This window comes from Lithobates pipiens, unplaced genomic scaffold (genome assembly GCF_037356315.1).
Source record: "Lithobates pipiens isolate NorthernLeopardFrog02 unplaced genomic scaffold, aLitPip1_a1.2 Scaffold_3, whole genome shotgun sequence".
Classification (NCBI taxonomy): Eukaryota; Metazoa; Chordata; class Amphibia; order Anura; family Ranidae; genus Lithobates; species Lithobates pipiens.
In genome coordinates, this window is record NW_027507790.1 from 4,324,077 (window position 1) to 4,347,272 (window position 23,196).

Below are 23,196 nucleotides of genomic sequence, written 5' to 3' on the forward strand. Positions count from 1 at the left end.
TGTACACATTACATTTAAGACAGCACATAGATTCAAAAGATCTTCAGTAAATGATGGCGGTGCTTTAATACCTGTCATAGTGGACTTTAGAGCAGAGATGGCCAGATTTGTAGACACCTGACTATTCGATTTGGTTTACAAAGTAAAATGTATTTTTTAATAATTTTCTGTAGAATAAATATATTTTTTGGCATTTGGGAGAATTCATTATAGGACATAATTTGGGATGCTGACTCTCTAGTTATACACCTAGACTCTAGTAAATTTTTTAGAAATGTATTAAATTTCTTGAAGGCCACCTCAAGAGATGCCAACCCAGTGTTACTATGGTTGGAGGGTTGCAAGCGATGCTTTAAAAAGGTTGGGTTCCTTGCACAACCAAAGCCCACAGTAGACAGCTCTTTGGGTCTGCTGTAACTAATATGCAAATTATCTTTTGGTAAGTTGCTAATTTCATTCTGGTGATAGGGCAAAGGGACATTTTGGATTCCTTGCCCATTCAGCTTGGCTTTTAATTAGTTAAATGATAATACAGATGCAAGAGTTTAAAAAAGACATTAGAAACTGAAGTGAAGCTCTCTCCTGTTGATCATTTAGTTATCTTTAATTCATTAAAAAATCAACAATTCGCTTTGGAAGAGCATCCGTTTTTCCCAAGTAACTTGTTTAAATACTGCTAAATGATTCTCTATGAGAATAACTAACTATAGTGATACTGGACCAAGGCAATCACATTCCTTCACATGAAAGTTTTGTAGATACATTCTACCAGCAGTTAGGCAAGCCATACATTGAACATTTTTTTTTCCGTTTAACCAGCAGGTCGAAGGAAAACAAAAATGTGCCAATTTCTCTATCTACACATTTGATGTAGATTAGGTAAACACTCTCACAGCGAAATAGTGCTGTGCTGGCAGGGAGCCTTCCCCACTGGCAGAATACAGTGATTAGTTTCATAGGCTGTAGCTATCAGCAGGGATAAGGCAGTACAGTCGGCCTTCCTATATTGGGCCCAGGACCCATCAGTTCAAAAGGGGGGCCCAAACAGGAGGACCTGTTCTATTGCCTTGTAACTCTTGTGGATCCCCTAGCAGTGCTGCTGGCTTCCTGTGTTGAGCAAGATCAGTTCTGTAGTATCTGCGAGCCCCCTGCCACCTTCTGTCCAGTCCATTCTGTGTGCCCACTTTCCAGCAGCGCTTCCAGCTTCCCTCCTCTCCTACCTTGTATTTATGAACATAGCGAGTGATCGGTAACGATTCTTCTTGTGTCCATTCATCACTAAAGCATAGTAAACTATGTTTACTATGCTTTCGTTTATGAATGAACAGGAAGCCGCAGATCGCTTCCTATTCATTCATCTGTGCAGCTGAGGCTGCTCAGAAAAGGACTTCTGATGTCCTCAGTACTTTCTCTGTCTCAAACATGAGACATCAAGGGACAGTAAAAATAAATGTAAAAAAATAAATAAAAAATACAATTCTAAAAAAAAAAATAACAAAAATCAGCATTTAGATTGCTCTTCATTTGACAGGCGGTGAGGAGGCATATTGGGGGGGGTAGCTTACATGCTCTGATCTTTGGGCAGCCAAATGGTACGGGGCTGAAGTGGTTAAAAGTCAGCACCTACAATATTTGTAACTGCTGACTTAAAAAAAGACTAAAGAACTACTTTAAGCGAAAAAATGATGTTATCAGAATACAATATTTTTTTGTGATAATTGTGATTATTGAATTATTCTAAGGAAAAAGCAGTAGGGCTAAAGTTTCATAAGCATATAATTTTCAAAAAAAGTGGAATAAAATAATACTGACATTTTGGGAAGGTTTAAGTGTGATTCATGTAAGGAGTGAGTTTTAACTTATTTTATTGACATTTACATGTTTACTTAATCACACCCCAAACGTCACCCTTGTGTTAGCAAAGGGACATGCTCCCACATGGGAAACACACCCATCAAACCTTTCAGAAGCCTGGATGTTCTTTTATACTTGATATATACAATAGAGGGATATATGGGTGATCACATTGAAGAACTGTGATTTTAGTTTCAGAGACAGTAGAAGAGGCCTGGAATGCTGTTGCATTTGGAAGAAACTTTTATCATGATATATAGTTAGTAATCTAGCTCTGGAGTAGGTTCTGAGTCACATTAATGACTTGTATATGGGCATTTAGGGAGAATTTGAGCCCCGTCAGCATCAAGCTTCATCTGGTGCACTTAAAACCAAGATTTTTTTTATGCTGTTTGTAGGGTTAATTAAACAGTACAGGCAGCTTGCCTGCTGTGTCCATGAGCACTGTGTCAGTGAATGTTGCAAGGCTATGCAACATGATAGGGAATCCTGTTTTTTTTAGCTGCTTACTGTATATAAACAGCACCAGTGCAGTGGCATTTGAGGTATTCTGAATGGAGGTTAGTGCTGATAAGTCTTGGACCTGATCACCAACGTGCACGAGCCCCCACAGTGGCCATATATGAGCAGAACACTCTGGAAATGTCTTATTCATATTATATGCAGTAACTTAATGGACCATGTACATTTTGCCCTCCACACAAGGCTACCATTAGAAATCATGGGGTCCCATACAGCCTACCTGACAGGATCCCCCTCCCCTGCTCAATGTGAATGTCTATATTACAGTGAAGGAAAAAATTATTTGATCCCCTGCTGATTTTGTACGTTTGCCCACTGACAACAAAATGATCAGTCTCTAATTTTAATGGTAGGTTCATTTTAACAGTGAGAGACAGAATAACAAACAAATCCAGAAAAAAAGCACTTAAAAAAAGTTATACATTTATTTGGATTTTAATGAGTGAAATAAGTATTTGACCCCTTGGCAAAACATGACTAAGTACTTGGTGGCAAAACCCCTGTTGGCAATCACAGAAATCAGAAGTTTCTTGTAGTTGGCCACCACTCCCACTCCCACTCCTCTTTGCAGATCCTCTTCAAGTCATTAAGGTTTCAAGGCTGATGTTTTTTAACTCAAACTTTCAGCTCCCTCCATATTTTCTGTGGGATTAAGGTCTGGAGACTGGATAGGCCACCCCAGGACCTTAATGTGCTTCTTCTTGAGCTATTCCTTTGTTGCCTTAGCATTGTCTTTTCGGTCATTTATGCTGGAATATTCATACACGACCCATTTTCAGTGCCCTAGCTGAGGGAAGGAGGTTCTCACCCAAGATTTGACAGTACATGCCCCAATCCATTGTCCCTTTTAATGCGGTGAAGTTTTCCTGTCCCCTTAGCAGAAAAACACCCCCAAAGCATAATGTCTCCACCTCCATGTTTGACGGTGGGCTTGGTGTTCTTGGGGTCATAGGCAGCATTCCTCCTCCTTCAAACAGGGCAAGTTGAGTTGATGCTAAAGAGCTTAGTTTTGAACTCATCTGACCACAATACTTTCACCCAGTTCTCCTCTGAATCATTCAGATGTTCATTAGCAAACTACAGACAGGCCTGTACATATGCTTTCTTGAGCAGGGTGAGTGTGCTTGCGGCGTAGTCTGTTACCAATTGTTTTCTTGGTGACTATGGTCCCAGCTGCCTTGAAATCTTGCTAAGATTCTCCCGTGAAGTTCAGGGCTGATTTCCCACCATTCTCATGATTGTTGAAACTCCACATGTTGAGATCTTGCATGGAGCCCCAGACCGAGTGAGATTGGCGGTCATTTTGTGTTTCTTCCATTCCAACCTTATGTAGGTCTACAATTTTGTCCCTGACATCCTTGCACAGCTCTCTGGTCTTGGACATGGTGGAGAGATTGGAATCTGATTGCTTCTGTGGACAGGTGTCTTTTATACAGGTAACAAGCTGAGATTAGGAGCACCCACTTTAGGAGAGTGCTCCTAATCTCAACTCATTACCTGTATAGAAGACACCTGGAAACCATAAATCTTACTCATAGGGGATCAAATACTTATTTCACTAATTAAAATGCAAATCAATTTATTACTTTTTTGAAATGCTTTCTTCTGGATATTTTTGTTGTTCTGTTTCTCACTGTAATGCCGCGTACACACTACCAGACTTTGAGGGACTAGGTCCGATGGTCTTTCCGACAGACTTTCGGCGGAGTTCCGACGGACTTTCCGAATGAACGGACTTGGCCACACACAATCACACCAAAGTCCGACGGATTCGAACGTGATGACGTACGACTGGACTAGGATAAGGAAGTTCATAGCCAGTAGCCAATAGCTGCCCTAGCGTCGTTTTTTGTACGTCGGACTAGCACACACACGAACGGATTTCTCGGTCCGGCGGAGTTCCGGTGGAAAAATTTTAAACATGTTCTATTTCTAAAGTCTGCTGGATTTTTGGCAAGCAAAGGTCCGATGGAGCCCACAGAAGATCGAATTGTTCGACGGACTCATTCCGTCGGACCTTTGCTGTCAAAAAGTCCGGTCGTGTGTACGCGGCATAAGGCTCTGTTCACACCTAGGTGTTTTTGGGCATTTTTCTGCTGTAAGCCTCAGCTCTAAAAATGCCCAACAAGATAAATCTCATTCATTTCAATAGTCCCTGTTCACATCTGAGTGTTCTGTCACCTGAAGCAAAACGCTTGTCGCTCAAAGTACAGGAGCTTCTTTTTTGGTCGATTATAAGCATTTTCTGCTTTTTACATTGGTGACCTTTTGACTTGTACAAAATCGTGGCAGAATCGCATGACTTTCTGCCCGAAAACGATATGCTCAGGTGTGAGTGCAGCCTTAAAGTAAACCTACCATTAAAATTCTAAACTGATCATTTCTTTGTTAGTGGGCAAACATACAAAATCAGCAGGGGATCAAATACTTTTTTCCCTCACTGTAATGTATGCAATGTGCAGCTGAAATACATAGCGTCTTTGCAGAGCAGTGCGTTCAGAAAGTGCAGTGAGTAGTATGCAGTGCAGGGCATTGAACAGTAAAGCCAGCCATAGACGGTTTGAATTTTGGCTGGTTCAGCAGAAGCTATCCAATATTCGAACCATGTATGGGCAAACTAAATGTACTCAAGTTGATCGATCGACCAACTTGGGTACAACCAGTCTGTCAGATTGTACGTGCGATTATGGCAACATCTATTATTGCCACTGGCAGTAATCACTGTGTTCCACTGGCGGGGACAGCAAAACACCCGAGTGTTGGGCCTGAGTCCTGCTGTCTGTGACCATGAATGCAGCAGCAAGACTTTGGCACACTCCCACACGAGTGCCCCCCATGGAATGCGGCTCTGTGGGGGCACTCGATAAGAGGAGGATCAGGCCGCTCTATGCAAAACCCTTGCAAAAAAAACAAACCTTTACACCTCCTTTTTAAGCCTCCTTTCACAATAAAAAAAAAAAGTACAGGCAGAGCAGTCTGTTCATACAGGGCTGGTGTTGGAGCCTTCCTTACAGGACTGACCCTAAAAATCCAAAAACATCAAATAAACTAAAATCACTATTAGTGGACAGAAACAAACCAAAATTCTAGTTAAAGCTTCGTGGTGTGAATGGGGTATTGGGTCATTCACATGGGTGCTGTGGAATCAGTGGTTTCTTGGTTGGAGCTGTGTGCATGCAGCCTACTGCGGAGATGCAGTAGTTATACAAACACAGCCACAGGTCCTAATTTGAAATGCAAATAAGTGCAGGTTTTCCAGCCCCGAACAAAGGCAGTGTGCATTCAGGGCTGTTTACCCACATCCGCCAAATTAGGACCTGTGGCTGTGTTTCTACAATCACTGCTTCCCCTGCTAACAGGCAGAGTACATGTGTGAATGAGTCCTTAGGGCTCAGTCGCACATGAGGTTGGGGGGTGGGAAAGACCTCATGGCTGAGCTGTGCTTTTACCACCTACCAACCACTACCCCCTTTCCTGATAGAGGGATGTGCACATGCCATGGTTGTGATGCTATGCTTCACAGCCAGGAATTATACCCCCGCCAGACAAGACCTATTCAAGGGAATATTTCTGCTATGCTAGTGCGGGGTTAATGCAGAAGGTGAGTCAGTCCCTTTCTTTGCAACCTCAGCTGCACAGATATTTGAATAGGAAGCGCTCAACAGTCCTGCATTTACAGTATGTGCCACAGCTGCAATGCTTTGCTTTGTGGCCACAGCAAATTTAACACGGCACGTCATGGTTGCAGCACATTAGCCCCAGTTAATGGCTGCTTAAGCACATTTTGAAAAGTGATTGTGTGAATCTCTTTTCAGAGCATGGACTTGTGTGAACTTAGCCTTAAAGGTCTACCCCAACAACTCTCCCTTTTAAGTATACACCCCTCTGCCAAAAACCTCCAAAATCTTCACTGTGCATCCTGCTTGGGTATCTCACAGTCAGTGCTTTGAAAGTCCTCTGGTCATGTTCTGCTTTCTTTGGTGCATTCGTAGAAGAATCTCTATTCATTCCTGTGGAAAGGCCTTCCACTGCTGGGAAGAATAATAGATATGCCTTTGCCTCTATAGGAATGAGTGGAGCCTGTCTCAATGAGGAGAATGTGCAGCGCCCAGCAGGCCGCACAGCAAAGATTTCGGAGGAGTGGGGACAGGTATGTATAAAATGTGGAGAAGTTGCTTGGGAAGAAGGGGGAACGTTTAAATAACTGTGTTAAAAATTCTCTTACACTTTAACCACAAATATTTTGCATAAAATGTCACTATTTTTAGTGACCCAGACGTGCTTTTTTCAACAATTCTGTTTTCTTATTGAAGCTTCATTACTGCAGACTACAGATTTTAAAGAATGTGCAAAAAACGAATGCTTTCTTATACTTGGAATAAAATCTTTTATGTTTTTGGTGTATTTTTGTAGATTGTTAATGCTAAATTTCAAACACAAAAACCCTTAAAAATATTACTAGATTTGAATTATTCTGTCAGTCTCTGTGAAATCATTGGATAAGCATGAGAGCCAAGGGACTAGTATTTTCAGAAGGAGAGCTCAGAAATGGTAGCCTACATAACATACTTCGTTAGGTCAGGTTTCCTTTATTGTGCCAGGGTTGCAAATAATTTATATCTGGTAGGATTTTAGGATAGTTTTATCCAGCCAAAGCAGGGATGTCTACTGTAGGAGTAAGCATATACATATAGTACATTTATACTGGACAATACATGACAAAAAAAGCTGCACAATAAAAGTCACTGTTGCTAAAAGGAAGTTTATGTAATTTGTGTTTTTTAGAATGACAATTACGCGCTCATACAACACTGTACCCAAATTACAATTATATCATTTGTTTTAAGACAAATGGAGCTTTCTTTTGGTTGTATTTAATCACCACTGCATTTTGGCTACATAAATGAAAAAATACATAACATTGATTTGCAAATAAATAATCTTTCTTCATAAATTGAGGCTGCAATGCAATCTGCTACATTTATTTGGTAAAAATAACCCACATCAGTGTGTATTATTTAGTCTGTGTGACTAAATTTATAGAGTCTACAAACTATGTTATATACAGTATATTTGAAAATTGATCAGTCCGGATGTACTGACTGCTTATTTTTTGAAACATTAAAATGCCAGGACAGTACAAATAACCCCCAAATTACCCTTTTTTGGAGAGTAGACAGTACAAGGTATTTAGTAAGAGGCATGATGAGTGTTTTTTTTTTAAGTTGTACATTTTTTTTTTTTTGTCCCAATTTTTTGAGAAATAAAGAAACTTTTTTTTTACAAAGTTATTTGAACAAGTTATTTCTTACACACAACATAGGCATACTTAGAGTTACACCCCAAAACATATTCTGCTATGCCTTCTGAGTATGGGGATACCACATGTGTAAATTACACATCTAATTTCTTGACTACCTATCACATTTTTTGAGGCCGTGGAGCAACAGGACAGTGGAAACACCCACAAATGGCCTAAAAGGCATAATGAGTCTTTTGAAAATTTGTACATTTTTTGCCACAAGGTTTTGGTTAAAACAGGAAAGAAAATTAAAAAAAAATTTTTTTTACCCAAAGTTGTCCATTATAAGATATTTCTAACACACATATAATGAATGAATGAATGAGTGACTTGTATAGCGCTACCTATGCGAACTGAATCGTCTCAGGCCACTTTTGCCGCTGGTGTCCATCTGCGGTAAAGCGCTGTCCTTTGCCCCATGGGTTCCCGACACGCTTACAAACACATACACATACAACATGCACATATTTGGCCAATTTTTTTCGACAGGATCTACTTAACCTACCACCATGTCTTTGGAGTGTGGGAAGAAACCGGACTACCCGGAGGAAACCCACGCAGGCACAGGGAGAACATGCAAACTCCAGGCAGATGGTGTTGTGGTTTGAACCAGCAACCCTATTGCTGCTAACCACTACACCACTGTGCTGCCCTTAGCCCCTGTACACACGGTCGGAGATTTCCACAACCAAATCCGTCGGATTTTGCCCGTCAGATTTTGTCTGTCGGATCTTGTCCGAAACTGTTGCATACACACGCTCGGACAAAGTTGGCGAAAAATCCGATCTTTCATAACGTGATGACGTAATTTCATTACGATGGGACTACATTCAGGCTAGTAGCCAATAGCTTTGATGTAGGAATTTGATCTGAGCATGCGTGGCACTTGGTCCGATCAAAATTCTCTACACACGGAGTATGTCCGATCGGCCCAGTTGGTCGGGAAATATTTCCAACATGTTGCAAAATTGGGTCCGACGGATATTCCGATGGAATCAATCCGATGCATACCACACACAGTTATCCGACGACACGGTCCGATAGGACACATTCCGACGGATTCTCCGACCGTCAAGGTGTACAAGGGCTTAAATAAAATCATAGGCATACACCTCAAAACACATTCTGTTATTTCTACTTAGTATGGGGGTACCACCTGTGTGAGACTTTTTCACAACCTAGCCCAGTATTTCTGAAACTTTTTTGTCTTGCGGCGCACCAAAAAGATCTAAACATTTTCAAGGCACACCTGAAAAGATTTACCAGTTTTTGCGATGAAGAACTTTTTTTTTACATAAATATTTAGTTTTACTTTTCGCTTGCTTTTCATTTAACAGGTTCTCTTTCGGAGTTCCAGACTTGGTTAAAGCGGGATTCCACCCTAAAGTGGAACCTCCGCTGATCGGATCCCTCCCCCCCCTCCGGTGTCACAATTGACACCTTTCAGGGGGGAGGGGGGTGGAGATACCTGTCAAAGACAGGTATTTTTACCCACTTCCGGGCATAGACTCCCGTGGGAGTCTACGCCATTTCCTGCCCTGCCGCGCTGTCTGCTGGGACACACACGGGTCCCAGTGACAGCGCGGAGATTTCCTATTGCGCGGCTCGCGCATGCGCAGTAGGGAACCGATTCCCTCACTTAGAATGGTGGCGACAGCAGCCGAGAGCCGAGCGATCGATCGGCCTCGGCTGCCGGCATCGCTGGAACCCGGGACAGGTGAGTGTCCATTTATTAAAAGTCAGCAGCTGTAGTATTTATAGCTGCTGGCTTTTAATATTTTTTTTTTTGAAATCCCTCTTTAAGTATTTCTCCATCGCTAAACAATGAACAAACTTTATTAATAAGCATCAAAGTTGGAATGGAACTGTCTCTATCATTATAATATAATTAGAGAGATCGAGTTCCCCCCGAGATTTCGCACAAGTCTTGCATTACGAAAGCAACCAATGAATGACAGGCTGACAGAAATTGCATTTTTATATGTTACTTCTTCAACTTTTGCCTCATTGATTTACCATTTGATTTAATTTTCGATATGTTCAAGGTTTAAAAACACTAGCAATTTAAAATATTTTTCTAAACTCCCACGGCACACCTGCAGACCTCACGTGCCGTGGTATACAGTTTGAGAATCACTGACCTAGCCACACAGAGGGGCCTAAAGCCCATGAATGAAATTCATGATTTATTACTGTTGTGATTGGCTACAGCTATATATAGTAGCCAAAGTATGGCCCCTCTACCACGTTATTCACTGTGACTAATCACAGAGATCACAATGGTAAACAATGCTATCATAGATGGATTCCCTTCATGACAGTTATTTACTAGTAGTGGACATGTGATCGGTCACAGAGATCGCATGGTACGTGGGCCGGTACGAAGCACTATGATCTGCTGTGTCCAATTAAAACCACGTTCACCGATCACGCCACTGAGCACCCCAGGAGCCATACCCGCATGTCCTCCTAGAATAACAGCATCAGACCCCCCCCCCATTTATCTACATTGGCCAAGTGGGAAGCAGTTAGAGACTGACAGTTGTATTTTTATGAAGGAACATATAAACTGTCTAACATGTCACCGGACTTCACACAAATTGTATATGTAACCTACCTTGTTTTCACTAACTGATCAGCCATATTAAAATGTTTTAATATTTCTAATGATCTTGTTGGTAATCTAGTTTAAAGTCAGTGTCTTTGGACGGATCCACAAATGGTTTATTGTTCAACCAAAAGGGTGTTATTTACTGACTCCTTGAATGCATTTGATCTTGAAAAAGTTTACACATCTTGAAGCGGAAATAAACTTCATATGAGCAAAGAAAATGTTATTTAATTTATTTTTAATCAAAACATTCCAAGCAAACTCGCCCATCCATCTGTAGCTCCATGCTTTATTATCCTGAGAAATCACTTTAAAAAAAACACAGCATTTCCAGCCACGGCCATCTTAAATAAGGGCAGATAATTCATGTACCGTTTACTTCCTGGAATCCAACTGCCTTTAGGCCAGGCCTGCATACAGGAGGGTGTCCTTAGCTGAGAAACATCTCCTCCCCTCCTAAAGCCTCTTGGGATGTATGACATCAGTTTGGAAACTGCAACTCAAGGGGAACTTTACTAAAACTGGTGCACACAGAATCTGGTACAGCTGTATATAGAAACCAATCAGCATCTAGATTTTATTGTCAAAGCTTAATTGAACAAGCTAGAGGCAATCAGTTAGAAGTTGATTGGTTCCTATGCACAGCTGCACCAGATTCTATGTGCATCGGTTTTAGTAATTCTCCCCGTGTGTTGCTTACCCGCTTCATTTTGTCTACAAAATGTGATTGCAAAGCCGAACTTGGAAATGCTTCCTCTGTGCCCTGATGCTGTCAAAGATATATTTCACAAAGGGGCCATGCAACTCTGTGAGTTGCATGCTGTCGCTCGTAAATGCCGGGCAGTTTTCAATGCAAATTACTGGACAACCAGAGAGCAGATGGAAGTTAAACAGGGTGCAATTAATTGTATCAAGGTGCATTTGCCATGTGGTTGTTTAATGTACATAGAATAATTCTGGGGTGAACTCCCACTTTACATGCTCTCTTGTATATAAGAAAAATAATGTTTCTGAATAAATGTAAATGCTTTCCTTAAAAAAACATAACAATACACCTCCCAACAGCTGATATACCTAAAACATCTGATTTTTTTTTTTTGTGTTTTATCTTTGATTAGGAGAATAACCAACATCCCAGGAGAGACCCATTGAGACATCTTAGCAATGGACTCTGCTCCACCTCTTCTCACTCAAACCCTTCCTTCTCAGTCTCCTCCTGTTTCTCATATGAATCCCTCATCACCTGCACAATCTTTTTCTCAACAGATCATATCCCCCACATCTCCTCAACCTGCTTCCCCTCCAAGCCCACCATCACCTCTTCATTCCTCTTCCGCTTCTCTTTCACCTCCTCCTCAAATCAAAAACCTATCTCTCCCTTGTCAGAATTCTCCATCAAAGTCTTCACCTTTACCCTGTATCAGCCCTGTAGCAACTTTTCTCCCTCTCACTTCTTCAGTTTCCCCCTCTCCTGTCTCACCGTGTGCCCCTCCTAAATGCCTTTCTCCTCAAAGAGTTAGTTTCTGTCCTCCTCCTGTTGCTCCAAGTCCACCGCTAAGTGCTCTTTCTCCCCCTTCACCATCTGAATCGCCTCCTCCAGTCTCTCGTTCTCCATCTCCTGTTGCTGTGTGCCCACCAGCTGACTCTTCTGCTACTTCTACACCTCCGGGCTCTCCCAGTTTAACAGCTCTTCCACCCTCCCCACAGAATTCTGACAATTTTCCATTATTCTCACTGCCTCCAACTTCACCATCTCCTCCTCCATCTTCCCTTTCACCATCTCAGACATCACCTTCTCCTTCCCCTCCACCTCTACCTGCCCCATCTTCCCTGCTTGGGATTTCTTTTGCTGATGAAGAACTGGATCTTCAGCGCCATTCCAATGGTTTTTCTGATGGATCAAGCTCCAAGTCCCGTCAATTTCCATGTACGATATGTGGGAAGCAGTTCCGTTTTATCAGCATTCTAGCACTTCATGCAAGTACCCACAGGGTGCGTGGAAACCTTGCACAAGGTCGTGGAGGACACAAGACTCGTTTTGAGACAAACTCACAAAGGCCATTGCTGCTGGGGCACCAGCAGCCGAAAGAACCAAGTTCCCCTGTAATAGCAAATTCAGTTACAGAAGATGTGCAGGAGCCAGTCCCTTTATTGTCCATTCCAGCTACACATCCCACACTTCGTCATCCTTGTCCTTTCTGCAAAGGTAAATTTCGAAAGGCAGCTGAACTGGAACGCCACCTCAGAATCCTCCACAGGCCTTATAAATGTCACCTCTGTGACTTTGCAGCATCTCAAGAGGGGGAGCTAATAGTTCATGTTGAGAGGAGACATTCAGCTCCTCAGCGACCCAAGATTGTTCCACCTCCACCGACACCAACTCCAACTCCCGCCCCACCTCCTGCTGAGTTTAAATGTGAGGTTTGTTCCCAGAGCTTCACCCAGTCCTGGTTCCTAAAAGGCCATATGCGTAAGCATAAGGACTCCTTTGACCATCGATGCTCAGTTTGTGGACGATGCTTCAAGGAGTCGTGGTTCCTGAAAAACCACATGAAGGTCCATCTTGGCAAAATAAAAGGGGTAGGAGGGCAGGAACCCCCTGCACATCAACCTTCTCAGTCCACCCATACCACCACTTCAAATTCCCCATCATCTTCCTCATCTTCCAGACTCCTTGGATATCAAAATTTCTATTCTGGTCTGCTACTGAGATTGCCTCCTCCCGGGGATGCTACCTGTTCCCAGATGCTCCAGGCTACGGCAAGAGCAATGCAGAGTGGTGATAGTGAACATGATGGAGCAGGAGCATCTGCAAGAGGGCAGACACTGAGTACATCGGTTGCAGAGGGAGCCTCATCTAAGGTTATGTTACCACAGGGCTCTTCTGGGATTGTACTGAAAACCGTGGGTTTTCCAGGTAAGAATGTGCATCTTGCTATGTTGTTTACCAGACACGGTTCCAACTTATTTAGGCTCGGTTCACATCTAGGCATTGCTATATTTCGGGCGTTTGTTTGGGGGGGGGGGGGGGGGGGGTGGTTATGCAGCATTTTTGTACAAGCATTTCGAAGTTCAAAGATCACCAATGTAAAAGCAGTAAAACACCAAAAACAAACCTCATGTACTTTTTTGGAGTGAAGGGCGTTTTTCTTTAAGCGACAGAACACTTAGATGTGAACAGGGGCCATTGAAATGAATAGGAATTGTCTTGTCAGGCTTTTTTTTTAGAGCTGAGGCTTAGAGCTGAAAAACGCCTAGATGTGAACGAAGCCTTAAATTGGCTTATTTAATCACATAGAACTGATTATTGCTCAGGGTTATTATGTACAAACATTACGGAGGAGTGAAAAAATGAACATAAGTAGTGTTTCACCTCTAGTCACTTCTAGCCCCCTCCTATCTATACTGAAAATGTCTTCACAATAAATATTAATGAAGTGAAGCTAAAATTATAAATGTAATGAGTTTCTTGACATAATTTGTGTTGAAGGCTTCCACTAATCAGAGAATCATGTTGACTATTTGTCTATGTGGCCTAAGTCATTCATTTGGGAATATTTACTGCATTAATTATAGTCCTATATTTTCACTAATGCATAACATGGCTTATACTTACTTCCTTGCTTTTGAAATTACCTGTGCAAAGAAGCATTGCATTTTTTTGTTTTTTTAAAACGCTATGTACCATGTCTGATAGTGATTTGGGCTCAAAGGATGGTCTTATATGGTTTGACAATTGTGCCTAGTATGGAGTTATGCCTGATTTGTGCCAAGCAATTTCCCTTTTTCACCAGGTGGTATGCAGCTTTAAAGAGATGGAAAGAAAGTAGGCCTGCACTATGCATACATTATAGTATTTTATGTAATAGTTGTGCAAATTATTGGGACAACGTATCTAGTCAAAAGAAAACATGAAGAAGATCTAATTTATGGCCTTTGATCCTATCAGTCGGTGATAAATAACAAAATTAGATAATAAAAATGTTTACGAATGTAAATATGCAAATTTATAAAACATAATTGGATATACATGAATTAAAACGCTTCCATTACCCACATTTTTTAAACCAATAAAAGATGTGTGTATATGTGTGTGTGTATGTATATGTGTGTGTATATATATATATATATATATATATATATATATATATATATATATATATATATATATATATATATATATATATATATATAAAATGCAATGTGTTCCCCAAGGGTTTTAAGCCTGGAGATAGAGAGAGTAACAGTAGAAAGAGTGTGTATGCGTGTTTGCCAGTGCATGAAATATAGGAAATATATAAAAAGTATGCTAACAGTAATATAATACATTGAAACTCAAAGAATTAAAATAATTTATAATAATGCTGCAATAAAGTATGTATGCTATTGAAATGTACCATACTGTCATAACACAAATAACATTTAAAGCAACCAAAAATGAGAATAAAATAAAGTAGAATTTAGTGAATACCCTCAGGGCCTTCTAAGGGATGCAGAGCATTCCATAAATGTGCAAGCGCAGCTCTGCCAAATTAGTAGGGTTTTTTTTTGTCAGTACAGAGGGAGGGAAAAAGGAGAGCATCACGGGCAGATGCTGCCGGCCGTGTTTATTTTGGTGGAGAACAATTGGTTGGCCATCAGACATCTGCCTGCCACCATAGGCGAATGATAATTGCCCAGCAAATCCTCCAAAATAGTGTGCTGCATTCATGCTTACGTAACCACTTCAATACCGGGGCAATTCTTGCACTTCACACATACATGTAAAAATCCTCCTTTTTTTGCTAGATAATTGCTTACAATTTCCAAATATATTATATATATATATACATATATACATACATATATACATATATACATACATACATATATACATACATACATATATATATATATATATATATATATATATATATATATATATATATAGGCCCTATGGAATAAAATGATGGGTGTTGCAATTTTTTATGCCGCACTGTATTTGCACAGCGGTTTTTGGAACAAAATTTTTAATTAATTTTATTGCACACCAACACAATATAATACCCATTTTTTGGGGTAGAATTTAAAAGATGATGTCACACCAAGTAAACTGATACCTAAAATGTCACGCTTTAAAATTGCATCCGCATGTGGAATTGCTCCAAACTACAGTACCTAAAATTCTCCATATGCAACTCTTTAAATGCCACGGTACGGGGTACCAGTTTAGAGATACAGAGGATGTCTTCCACTAGAGTTATTTTTAAAAAATTGTATTATTATTTATTTCATCCAAAACTTTTTTTTTTTTTTTTTTTTTTTTACACTTTTTCATATATTAACTTTGTTATCACATGGGATAAACAATATCCCATGTAACAACTTGGGCCATGACAGGTCTTCCTTTATGGGGAATTCTAGGGTCTATTAGACCCCAAATCTCTCCTCTGGCCTCCAATGCAGCCGATCAGTACAGTCCAGTCGGCTGCTTTCAGGCAGGTAAACAGAGCCGAAAGTGAAAAATCACCTTGTTTTTTCCGGGGTCACAGAGAGGGAGGAACTGACGTTCCTCCCTTTCTCTCTGTGTAGTGATGACCTCGCTGCAGGTCGCATCGTTCCCCGGCTCCGTGATCTAAAAATGTTGATACCAGGATAATGCCTGCAAATGCAGGCATCTGCATCCCTTCAGACCCAAATGCAAGTCTGATTAAGGGAGCCTTCTTTAGCTTATGTATTAGTAGCTTTACCTTCAGAATGACCTCAAAATATATTTAAATCTAAGGAAAATATGTAATATATTGCAGCTTACCAGTCCTTTAGACCAGGGATCCTCAAACTACGGCCCTCCAGCTGTTGCAGAACTACACATCCCATGAGGCATTGTAAAACTCTGACATTCACAGACATGGCTAGGCATGATGGGAATTGTAGTTTCCGAACAACTGGAGGGCCGTAGTTTGAAGACCCCTGCTTTAGACATTGTGGCTACATTCATTTTCTTTTTAAGTCAAGGGACAGTTTCAGCACCAAAAAATACCTGTTGATTCTGCCAAAAATTCTGTGAACTTTCAAAGGATTTGTTTAAACATAAAGGAACTAATTAGAGCAAGAAACATTTAGGATCAAAATATGTTGGAGTGGTTGGAAGCACATGACTGGAAACTATGTCCCATTTAGCCTGTTTACATACGCAAAAGTTATTTTGAAAATGTACAGGTGCATCTCAAAAAATGTATTTCAGTAATTCAATTCAAAACGGGAATTATTATTATTATTATATAGATTCATTACACACAGAGTGATACATTTCAAGCATTTTTTCTTTTAATTTTAATGATTATGGCGTACAGCTAGTGAAAACCCAAAATTCTGTGTCTCCGAAAATTTAGAATATTACATAAGACCGATTAAAAAAAAAAAATGATTTTTAATACAGAAATGTTGGCTTACTGAAAAGTAAGTACAGTATAGTATGCACTCAATAATTGGTCAGTGCTCCTTTTGCATGAATTTACTGCATCAGTGCGGCGTGGCATGGGGGCGCTCATCCTGTGGCACTGCTGAGGTGTTATGGAAGCCCGGGTTGCTTTGATAGTGACCTTCAGCTCGTCTGCATCGCTGGGTCTGGTCTCTCTCACCCTCTTGACAATACCCCACAGATTCAGGTCAGGCGAGTTTGTTGACCAATCAAGCACAGTGATACCATGATCTTTGAACCAGGATTGCTACTGTGGGCAGGTGCCAAGTCCTGCTGGAAAATTAAATCGGCATCTCCATAAAGCTGGTCAGCAGAGGGAAACATGAAGTGCTCTAAAATTTCCTGGTAGAGGGCTAAGCTGACTTTTGACTTGATAAAACACTAGCAAATCACATGCTACCCAAATTATCATTGACTGTGAAAACTTCACACTGGACCTCATGCAACTGGGATTCTGTGCCTCTCCACTCTTCTTCCAAACTCTTGGACCTTGGTTTCCAAATGAAATGCAAAATGTCCTTTCTTTTGAAAGAGGACTTTGGACCACTTAGCAACAGTACAATCCTTTTTCTTCTTTGCCCAGGTAAGACAATTCTCACATTGTCTCTGGTTCAGGAGTGGCGTGACACAAGGAATGTGACAATTGTAGCCCATGCCCTGGATGAATCTGTGTGTAGTGGCTCTTCAAGCACTGACACCAGCCATAGTCCAATCTCCCCCAGATTATTGAATGGCCTTTGCTTCACAATCCTCTCAAGGCTGTGGTTATACCTGTTGCTTGTGCACCTTTTTCTACCACACCTTTTCCTTTCACTCAACTTTTCATTAATATGCTTGGATACAGCACTCTGCAAACAGCCAGCTTCTTTAGCACCTTTTGTGACTTGCCCTCCTTGTGGAGGTTGTCAATAACTGTCTTATGGACAACTGTTAAGCCAGCAGTCTTCCTCATGGTTGTGTAACCTACTGAAACAGAGAGAGAGAGAGACCATTTAAAGGCTCAGGAAACCTTTACAGGTGTTTTGAGTTGAGTTTAGCTGATTAGAGTGCGACACCATGAGTCTACAATATTGAACTTTTTCACAATATTCAAATTTTGGGTTTTCACTAGCTGTAAGTAGGGTTGCACCGATACTGATACTAGTATTGGTTTTGGTGCCGGTACCAAGTATTTGCCTGAGTACTTGTACTCGGGCAAATGCTCCCGATGCCTGACCCAATACTTTTTGTATGAAGAGGCGGCTCCCGGGAGTGAGTGAATGGAGCAGAGAGCGAGTCCTGGCAGTGGAGGGCGAGTCCTGGGCTGGCAGCAGCGGAAGGTTAGCTGCCAGGGGTGTGGGTAGCACATGCAACCGTCAGAATCGGTGACCCTGGGCCGCCACATTCATTAATGGAATTGACAGCCCTGGTCTCCATCGGAGATTAACAGCGAGACAGCCATCTTGGTACACCCTGCACTAAACTTCAATAAGCCAGCAGCCACAAGGCAGCAGCAGACATCTTGTTATACCCAGCCCATTTTGTTCACTAACTATATGGGCTGGGTGTAGCAAGATGTCCGCTGCTGGCTTACTGAGGCTGAGTGCAGGGTGTACCAAGATGGATGTTGCAACGCTTGAATACTAGAGAAAGTTTGACTGTTATTTGATTGTCTCTCTCATCATTTCATTGCCACTGCCTGTCCATCAGTTGCACCTATCATTGCCCATAAATGCCACCTTTCAGAGCCGGCATATCAGTGCCCATCGATCAGTGCCACCCATCAGTGCTGCAAATCAGTGCCCATTAGTGCTAATGTCACATGACATAAAAAAAAAAAAGTATCAGTAATCGTTATCAGTGAGTACTTGAAAAAAGTATATACTCAGTCTTAAAAAAGTGGTATTGGTGCAGCGCTATAGCTGTAAGCAATAATCATCAAAATTAAAAGAAAGAAATGCTTGAAATAAATCACTCTGTGTGTAATGAATTTATATAATACATGAGGTTCTCTTTTTGAACTGAAATACTGAAATAAATAAACTTTTTGATGATCTAAAGTTTTTGAAATGCACCTGTATATACAGTGCATCTGGAAAGTATTCACAGCACTTCACTTTTTCCAATTTTGGTATGTTACAGCTTTATTCCAAAATGGATTAAATTATTTCCTCAAAATTCTACAAAAAATACCCCGTATTGACAGCGTGAAGAAAGTTTGTTTGAAATCTTTGCAAATTTATAAAAAAAAAACTTTGAACATAAGTATACACAGCCTTTGCTCAATACTTTGTTGAAGCAAATTTGGCACCAATGACAGCCTCAAGTCTTTTTGAGTATGATGCTGCAAGCTTGGCACACCTATTTTTGGGTAGTTTCTCCCATTCTTGTTTGCAGGACCTCTCAAGCTTCATCAGGTTGGAGGGTAGCATCAGGGCACAGCCATTTTCAGATCTCTACAGAGATGATTAATCGGGTTCAAATCTGGGCTCTGGCTTGGCCACTCAAGGACATTCACAGAGTTGTCCTGTAGCCACTCCTTTGATATTTTGGCTGTGTTCTGTGTGCCTGTTGGAATATGAACCTGCACCCCAGTCTGAGGTCCAGAGCATTCTGGAGCAGGTTTTCATCAAGGATGTCTCTGTACAGTGCTGCATCCATATTTCCATTGTTCCTGACTAGTCTCCCAGTTCCTACCTCTGAAAAACATCCCCACAGCATGATGCTGCCACCATCTGGTATTGGCCAGATGATGAGCGGTTCCGGGATTCCTCCAGACATGACGCTTGCCATTCAGGGAGCTTAATCTTTGTTTCATCAAACCAAAGAATTGTTTTTCTCATGGTCTGAGAGTCCTTGTCCTTCAGGTGACTTTTGGCAAACTCCAGGTGGGCTGTCATTTGTTTATTCTGGCCACTCTACCATACAGGCCTGATTGGTGGAGTGCTGCAGAGATGGTGGTCCTTCTGGAAGGTTCTTCACTCTCCACAGAGAAAAGCTGGAGCTCTGTCAGAGTGACCATTGGGTTCTTGGTCACCTCCCTGTCTAAAGCCTCATACACACGATAGGACTTTGTACAAACTTTCCCTTGGATTTTTGTACAAAGGGCGTCGGCCCTGAACTTGTATTGCATACACACAGCAGGACTTTTTCAGCCAACTTTCACCAAATCACGTGGTTTTTCTGCTCTTTACCGCCACCTTTGGTCAACTTCTGTATTGTTGTCTGATCTTTTGCATTGGTTCTGAGCATGCCTGTTTGTACTTTGTACAAAAGTCCTATGGTTTTCTGTACACACGATCAGACTTTGCTCCATCTGACTTTTGTTGCCAGAAAGTTTGTCCGTTCGCACAGCCAACAAAAGTCCGATGAAAACCAAAAAAGTTTGTCCGATGGAGCGTACACACGGTCGGATGTTGCTCCAAAACAGCTAATTTGCATGTTTGTTGTCAAAAAGTCTGATCGTGTGTATGGGCCTTAAGGCCCTTCTCCCCCAATCATTCAGTTTGGCCAGGTGGCCCACTCCAGGAAGAGTCATGGTGGTTCCAAACTTCTTCAATTCACAGATAATGGAGGCCACTGTGCTCATTGGGACCTTCAATGCTGCAGACATTTTTGTGTACCCTTCCCCAGATCTGTGCCTTGATACAATCCTGTCTCGGAGGTCTACAGACAATTCCATGGACTTCATGGCTTGGTCTGTGATCTGACGTGCACTGTTAACTGTGGGACCTTTATATAGACAGGTGTGTGCATTTCCATATCTTGTCCAGTCAACTGAATTTATCACAGGTGGACTCCAATCAAGTTGCAGAAACATCTCAAGGAGGATCAGTGGAAACAGGATGCACGTGAGCTCAAATTTGAGTGTCATGGCAAAGACTGTGAATACTTATGTACATGTGATTTTTTTTTTTTGTTTTTTTTTTAAATAACTTACTTTGCAAAGATTTAAAACAAACTTCTTTCACGTTGTCAGTATGAGGTATTTTTTGTAGAATTTTGAGGAAAATTATGAATTTAATCCATTTTGAAATAAGGCTTTAACATAACAAAATGTGGAAAAAGTGAAGCGCTGTGAATACATTCCAGGAGCACTGTAACCCTCTTAGTTTATGCTTTTTTTTATTCCTGTTTTATAAATAAAAAATAAGAACACTTACCTGTCCAGGGCACCCGCGATGTCCTCTCCCGAAGCTGACCTGTCCTTCGGCTCCCGGGTGGAGGCGCCAGCATCTTCAGTAAGGGAATCAGGAAGTGAAGCCTTGCAGCTCCAAAGCCTGGTTCCCTACTGCGCATTTGTGAGTCGCGCTGTGTGTTCCAGCTGGTCCCTGCTGTATTCTGGGACCTGTGTGTCTCCCAGAAGACGGGGGGGGGGGGGGCAGACATGCCGTAGATTGCCGGAAGTGTGATCAAATACCTGTATTAGACAGGTATCTGCTCCCTCCTGAAAGGTGCCAAATGTGACACCGGAGGAGGAACCTGATAAGCAGAAGTTAATTTTTTTGGGTGGAACTCCGCTTTAAGTGTTAGCCAGTTTAATTAGGGTAGTGCTTCCTATATTTGTGGAAATCGGCACAGATAGCTCACTTTCATTTCTAGGACACATTTTACCCAACCTGTGAATACACAGAACATGTGATTTATTTTTAATTTTTTTGCATCTTCAGGAATAATTAAAGCTGAACCGCAGAAAAAACAGCTACATTTACAAATAAAGAAAGCGAGAACATGCAGCTAGTGCGATAGGAGCCGCCCCCTTGGACAGAAATGATAGTATATAAAAGGCAACCAAGTGCCACTTTTATTAAAGTATAAAAAATGAATTTTACCGTCAGTCACTTTAAAATATACAAAGTACACCAAATGAATTAATTATACATATATCTCGATATAGATACAGTGGTGTGAAAAAGTGTTTGCCCCCTTCCTCATTTCCTGTTCCTTTGCATGTTTGTCACACTTAAGTGTTTCGGAATATCAAACCAATTTAAACAATAGTCAAGGACAACACAAGTAAACACAAAATGCAATTTGTAAATGAAGGTGTTTATTATTAAAGGTGAAAAAAAATCCAAACCATCATGGCCCTGTGTGAAAAAGTGATTGCCCCCCTTGTTAAAACATACTATAACTGTGGTTGTCCACACCTGAGTTCAATTTCTCTAGCCACACCCAGGCCTGATTATTGCCACACTTGCTCACAATCAAGGCATCACTTAAATAGGAGCTGCTTGACACAGTAAGGTCCACCAGAAGATCCTTAAAAGCTACACATCATGCCGAGACCCAAAGAAATTCAGGAACAATTGAGAAAGAAAGTAATTGAGATCTATCAGTCTGGAAAGGGTTATAAAGACATTTCCAAAGCTTTGGGAATCCAGCGAACCACAGTGAGAGCCATTATCCACAAATGGGGAAGACATGGAACAGTGGTGAACCTTCCCAGGAGTGGCCAGCCACCCAAAATTACCCCAAGAGCGCAGCGACGACTCATCAAAGAGGTCACAAAAGGCCCCACAACAACGTCCAAGGAACTGCAGGCCTCACTTGCCTCAGTTAAGGTCAGCGTTCATGCCTCCACCATCAGGAAAAGACTGGGCAAAAATGGCCTGCATGGCAGAGTTCCAAGGAGAAAACCACTGCTGAGCAAAAAGAACATCAAAGCTCGTCTCAATTTCTCCACAACACATCTTGATGATCCCCAAGACTTTTGGGACAACATTCTGTGGACCGATGAGACAAAAGTGGAACTCTTTGGAAGGTGTGTGTCCAAGTATATCTGGCGTAGAAGGAACACTGCATTTCATAAAAAGAACATTATACCAACAGTAAAATATGGTGGTGGTAGTGTGATGGTCTGGGGCTGTTTTGCTGCTTCAGGACCTGGAAGACTTGCCGTGATAAAAGGAACTATGAATTCTGCTGTCTACCAAGAGATCCTGAAGGAGAATGTCCGACCATCTGTTCGTGTACTCAAGCTGAAACGAACTTGGGTTCTGCAGCAGGACAATGATCCTAAACACACCAGCAAGTCCACCACCGTATGGCTGAAGAAAAACAAAATGAAGACTTTGGAGTGGCCTAGCCAAAGTCCTGACCTGAATCCTATTGAGATGTTGTGGTATGACCTTAAAAAGGCCGTTCATGCTCGAAAACCCTCTAATGTAACTGAATTAGGACAATTCTACAAAGATGAGTGGGCCAAAATTCCTCCAGGACGCTGTAAAAGCCTCATTGCACGTTATCGCAAACACTTGGTTGCAGTTGTTGCTGCTAAGGGTGGCCCAACCAGTTATTAGGTTTAGGGGGCAATCACTTTTTCACACAGGGCCATGATGGTTTGGATTTTTTTTCACCTTTAATAATAAACACCTTCATTTACAAATTGCATTTTGTGTTTACTTGTGTTGTCCTTGACTATTGTTTAAATTGGTTTGATGTTCCGAAACACTTAAGTGTGACAAA

General features: G+C 41.4%; 1 protein-coding gene across 4 annotated transcripts in view; it reads left to right on the forward strand.

Moving 5' to 3' along the window:
- ZNF219 (zinc finger protein 219) overlaps positions 1 to 23,196 on the forward strand; it is a 63,599-nt gene that overhangs the window by 29,788 nt on the left and 10,615 nt on the right. For 3 of the 4 annotated variants that reach the window (XM_077461176.1, XM_077461173.1, XM_077461177.1), the window contains one exon: positions 11,408 to 13,206. In XM_077461176.1, coding sequence (XP_077317302.1) covers positions 11,454 to 13,206 — 1,753 coding nt within the window. In that variant the 5' untranslated portion in view covers positions 11,408 to 11,453. Of the gene's footprint in view, positions 1 to 6,443; positions 6,527 to 11,407; positions 13,207 to 23,196 lie in introns of all 4 variants that reach the window. The other variant, XM_077461175.1, reaches the window with a different exon arrangement.